Raw genomic sequence first — 5,898 nt, 5'->3', positions numbered from 1 at the left:
TACAGTGGTGTCAGATTCAGACTTCAGGTAAAGTAAAGCCACAGAGATACGTATAAATATACACATTCTATGTCTTTAAAGTATACGTACAAAAAGTTGGGGATCAGTAGGTTTTTCAATGGTTTTTTCTTCTGCTCATCAAGGCTGTGTTCATTTGATCAAAAATAGAGAAAAAAATGTAATATTGTGAAATATTAGTATGATGTAAAATAATGTTTTTCTATTAATTTTTATCTGTAATTAAATTAACATTTTCAGAATCGTTATTTTAGTCTTCAGTGTCACATGATCCTTCCGAAATCATTCTTCTGATTTATTATCAGTGTTGGAAACCTTTTTTGAAACCTGTGATACTTTTATTAGGATTCTTTGATCAATGAAATGTTAAAAAGAACAGCATTCATTTAAATTAGAGAGGTTTTCTAACAATATACAGTACTGTTCAAAAGTTTGTGATCAGTATGTTTTTATTCTTTTTTTGAAAGAAATTAATACTTTTATTCACCAAGGATGTGTTAAATGAATAAACAGTGAACGCATAAATTTAAATAAATTTTGTTCTTTTTAACTTGTTATTCATCAACGAATCCTGGAAAAAGCTACACAGGTCCCAAAAAATATTTGTCAGCACAAATGTTTCCAACATTGATAATTCTAATAATAAATCAGCATATTAGAAAGATTTCTGAAGGATCATGTGACACTCAGCATTGCATCACAGGAATAAATTATGTGTTAAAGTTTATTAAAATAAAAATGATTATTTTATATTGTAATAACATTTTGCATTACTGTTTTTTTTCTGTATTTTTGATCAAATAAATGCAGAGCATAAGAGACATTTACCCTCTTGCTCTTGTGTGTCTGCAGGAGCTTCATGCGTAAAAGTGAAGGTTTCACAAACGCTTTAGAGGACTTTGTTTCTCATCTGCCGAGTTGTGCGAGCGCTCTGGAACGACAGGCCGCTGAGCTGCAGGAAGTGGCCGACGCTGTGGATAAGACACACAAAGGCGTGAGGATCGCGGGCATCACCGGAGGAGCTACGGGAGCCGTGGGCGGAGTGGCGGCGGTGGCGGGGATCCTCCTGTCCCCCGTGACTATGGGAGCGTCTCTGGCCATCACGGCGGTCGGGGTCGGCGTCGCGGCCGCAGGAGGGGTCACCGGGGCCTCGGCCGCCATCACCAACAAAGTCAAGAAAAATCAGGTCCGGAAGAAGGTGGAAACGATCTTGCAGGAGTACCAAAGGGAGATGGAAGACATTGAATGTTACTTAAATAACATTAACAAAGAGATAGAGAAGCTCAGACAGTATGACCTGCTGACGCTGGAGCGAGTGAACGTGAGATCCGCAAAGATCGTGCGTCTGCTCAGGAAAGCAGGAGGAACGTCGACCGCGCTCAGCGTGATGAACAGATCCTCCGGCGTCGTTCGGGGCTTTGCTCTCGGCATGGACTTCTACTTCACCGATCAGGATTCACAGAAACTCAAGAAAGAGTCCAAGACCAGATTCGCCCAGCAGATCCAGGAGGTGGCAGGACAGATTAAGGCCGGCCTTGAAGAGCTGATGGACATGAGAGAGAACCTGCTCTCAGAGATGGAGATGAAATAGTGTATAATGGTGAACATAAGGATTGCTGCTTGTTCACTAGAGATGAGAGCAAACCAAAAGGTATCAGACCTTCTGGTGTTCTGGTGTAAACCACATTTAGAGAATCAAGATGGATTTAGGTCATCAGGAGAAAGAAGTGGCTCATTCTAATGTATACAGACAGCAGTGTTTGAACATAAAAAGTCAATCTCCTTTACGTTCACCTATATTTAGGGTTAGGCTCAAAGCTGGAAATGGTGTAACATGCAGCAATGGGGACTGGAGTCTGTATGCCAAGAGAGTTTTTGATTTTCACAGCTGACGCAGTGCTTTGCTATTGGCTTTGGAATACGTTAAAAATGCACAACAAAAGGATTCTATCATTTTTACAGAATCCAAATCATGTCTTCAAGAAATGGACTCTTTAAAAACTGATCATCCTTTGATAGATTGTACTTTACCCAAAGTGGATCTACAGATTATCTTTTGCTGGGTTCCAGTCTATATTTGTCTTTCAGGAAATGAGTGAACTGATCCAGCTGTAACTGAGGCTTTTAATCAGGAAGTAAACAAATGTTAAATTCCTCTCTCTGAGATCAGACCTGTTAATAATCGTTACATGTACATTTAAATAGCACAGGTATATTTGTAGAGATAGCCAACAATACATTGTATGGGTCAAAATGATTGATTTTTCGATGTTCCATGAAGATTTCCTACCGTAAATATATCAAAACTTACTTTTTGAATAGGAATATGCATTTCTAAGTACTTAATTATGGACTTTAAAGGCAAAACTTTAAAGGCAATTTTCTCAAAAAAAATTTTTTGCACTCTCAGATTCCAGACTTTCAAATAATTGAAATTCAGCCAAATATTTTCCTATATCCTAAATAAGGTGAAGACCTTCCTTAATGTATGTTTTGCAAGATTCCCCTTTCTGTCAAACATATTTCACTGGACTCTTCTGCTTAAGTGAACTCACTTAATGAGCTGTTTAATTTTGCCAAAAGTTTTATCATAATTATGTTAATGTAAAAAAAACTTGTATGAAACTTTTTGTTATATATTGTATTTGTTATATTTGTAGGCCTATTTCTTTCATTGTTTTTGCCATGAAAATACCCTAAGATTTGCATTAAACAAAAATATACTACTTCTACTGGTCACAAGAGAACAGATTTTTTTTTATAACTTTGGCATGTGTTTTAGTGTTGTAGTACATTTCCAAAAGTGTCAAAATAATAAAAAAGATTTTCCTAAGACTGAATTGCTGCTTGACTGAAGCTCTAGAATATTTTGGGCATTTCATGTAACCATTATTTCTCCATTCCATAATCAATAATCAGACCAAACAAGCAGGAAATACAAAGAGCTGTCTCTTCATCGATGATCACTAGAGGCCAGACTCCGACAGTTTCAGAAAACTCTGTTTTACTCTCGTGTAGACGTGTTGTAGTTTCGCAAAAGTGTCGAAAATAACAATAAAAGATTTTCCTGAGATTTAATTGCTGCTTGCTTTAATTACTAACATATGTAAAGCATTTCGTGTGTATTTAACACTCTTTTCTCTATTAATAATCAGATCGGAAAAGTAGGAATTAGCCTACTTTAAATTAGCAACAGCTTCCTTTGGCAATAAAATCTTAAAGTAAATCGTTATTAAAATCTGTTTTTTTTTTAATTCAGAATATTTAACCTAATAATGTCATTTCGACGCCTTTGTTTCCTGTCAGAGCTTGGCGCTTGACCTACATCCCGTGAGAACGTAAATATTTAGGTACTACTTGTTTGCTCAATATTGACAGGCGCAGAGGCCAATCAGCAAGCAGATATTGGCGGAGTGATACGAGCGAACGGGTGCGGTGGAAGCTGACCGCGTGGGTGTGATGCGCGCGTATAAAAGCTGAAGCGCTGCCGTTTCTACGTTTTCTCTCTCACTCGCTCTAGTCTCTCCGCACGAAGCTCTCCCGCGGGAATCATGGCAGTTTAGCGGCTCGCAGCGGCAACAATCGCAGCGGCAAATCCGGCAGTGCAGCGCTCAAGTGCACTGGCTCTATTTGGCAAAATGGCGTAAGTACTTCTCAACACTTGATATTTGATTCAGTCGAAAAAATCGTTCAGCTATTTGTTAGCATTAGTTATAAATAGCCTAATTTGACGTTTAGCACTAGCACAGTGTTGTTGTGTTTCTTGTGTTCGAACGATCTCTCTTTGTTTTGATGCTTATGTCGTGATGTAACAGTCTGACACGCGCTAATCAATAAAGTAAACATTCGGACTTTTTCGGTCTCTTGTGGCGGAGCGGCAACGTGGCACCTCAAAATGGCGCGCGCGCTCCTTTCTCGTGACCGCGGCCGCATGCTGAGCGCTGGAAATGGCGCGAGGGCGTCAGGGGCACCTTCATCTCGCGCAGGAACCAGGGGGCGGGGCTTCCCGTACTTATGACCATATTAGGAAATGTTTTCGGGAAGGGCGGGGAAACTCCTGCCTAGGGGGAACTACTAGATGTGTGTTAATAATAGTTGTTAAGACGAGAAGGTTAGGGCTGGTAAATATTAGTAATGGGGAAGTGAATGTGGCTCAGGTTTCTCCCAGATGGCCTCTGGTTTAACTGGAATGCCTTTAGGCAGTTTAGAGACTGGATAAACTGGTTTACAGTGCTTGCAATCACAACTGGTTAAACAGCAAGAAAGTGAATTAAAATGCCAGTTTTTTCCTGTTAAATCTTGCCTCCAGCAAGGGTTGTGAATTAAAAACTGGTTCCTTTGTGACGCTTATGATTTGCGTAATTAATATGAGGTAAATGAACCCTGTGAATGCAAAACAATAAATAAAGTTGCTTAGAGCTTCAAAACTGAGTGTGATATATAAAAATAAAAATCTAATTTCCAGTTTTATTCTTCAGTCTCTGTAATGTGATATCCTCTGGTTTCTTTCAGGTCCCTTGTGGCATCCACCCACAGCTCTGCTGCTATAGACAGCATATCCACACCGTTCACCAGCTCACCCGAACCCCTGTCCCGCTCCGCTTCCCCTCTGACCGTCTGCCATGTCCTTGGTGTCTCAGATGAGTTTGGAGGACATGGGGGCCCTGTTCCTGGGGCCCTCATCTCTGATGGCTGACCCCTTTGGGCCCCTTCTGGACGAAGATGAGGAGAGTGCTCTATCAGAGGGGTCGTCTTCGCCCCTCTCCTCTTCCTACGCTGAATCTTCCTCCTCTCTCTCGCCCCTCTCTCCCTCTCGTCCCGCTTCTGTAGGGTGTAAGTCAGAGCTGCTGTCGCTCTCCTGGACGCCTGCGCTGCTCACCGCGCAAACGGAGTCCGAGCAGAGCAAAGGTGACACTTTACACACTGAACCCCTGCACGCTTGCACTAGAAACTCTAAACGCATTACACTTGTATGCAAAAAAAGGGCCTTGGTCAGTTTTGAGATTGCTTTTAGTATGACTCAACTGAATGGAACCAGGGTTATTAAAGTTAATAAATAAGCATAAATAAGCTGATGATGGTAGGGTTTGTTAGGACGATATTTGGCCGAGATACAACTATTTTGAAATCTAAAATCTGAGGGTGCAAAAAAATCTAAATACTGAGAAAATCGCCTTTAAAGCTGTCCAAATGAAGTTCTTAGCCATGTATATTACTGATAAAAAAAATTAAGTTGATATATTCACGGTAGGAAATTTATAAAATATTTTCATGGAACATTAAATATTAAATAAATAAAATTGGCATAAGTCCAACTAAATTACTAAAACTTTAAAATTAAAATGGAAAGATATAAATACATTTAAAATACTGATAATAACTAAAATGGAACCATTAGTAAAAACCAAATGTGCTGCATACTATTTTTCAGAGATTTACTAGTTCTCTTTACCATTTACTAGATGAACACTGCCGTATATATGTGTGTAGGTAATGTGAAAATGATGTTTTTTAAATCAGGTTTAGTCCATTACACAGACGTGTATCACTGGTTTGGCTGCATAGTTTACGTGATTTGGGGTGTTTTCCTAATGATCAATGATTTACACAAGCTGACAATTTTATACTAGAACGTGCATTTTGACATGAATCACCTTTACTAAAATGTTCTCTTTTTCGTCCTCCAGGCGATGCGTTTTCTGGCATGGATTGGATGACGGAGAAGTTAGACCTGAATGACTTTGACCTGGATTCTCTCATCGGATCGTGCGATTCAGACGAGCCTCCCAGTTCCCCAGAGGAGCTGCTGGCCTGTCTGGACACCGACATGGATCTGGACCTGGATTCGCTCCCGTTCGACTCGTCGGAGCTGGGTCTGCC

The 5,898-nt window shown here is 40.1% G+C and overlaps 1 protein-coding gene across 1 annotated transcript in view; it reads left to right on the top strand.

Moving 5' to 3' along the window:
* Positions 1-3,527: 3,527 nt before the first annotated feature.
* The window catches only part of LOC141347170 (cyclic AMP-dependent transcription factor ATF-4-like), a 3,134-nt gene continuing 763 nt past the window's right edge, over positions 3,528-5,898 (top strand). Inside the window, exons 1-3 of the mRNA XM_073852173.1 lie at positions 3,528-3,661; positions 4,531-4,926; positions 5,706-5,898. The exon at positions 5,706-5,898 is cut by the window's right edge and continues 763 nt beyond it. Coding sequence (XP_073708274.1) covers positions 4,641-4,926; positions 5,706-5,898 — 479 coding nt within the window. The 5' untranslated portion in view covers positions 3,528-3,661; positions 4,531-4,640. The remainder of the gene's footprint in view (positions 3,662-4,530; positions 4,927-5,705) is intronic.

This window comes from Garra rufa, chromosome 12 (genome assembly GCF_049309525.1).
Source record: "Garra rufa chromosome 12, GarRuf1.0, whole genome shotgun sequence".
NCBI lineage: Eukaryota > Metazoa > Chordata > Actinopteri > Cypriniformes > Cyprinidae > Garra > Garra rufa.
This window is presented reverse-complemented; position numbering and strand designations above follow the sequence as displayed.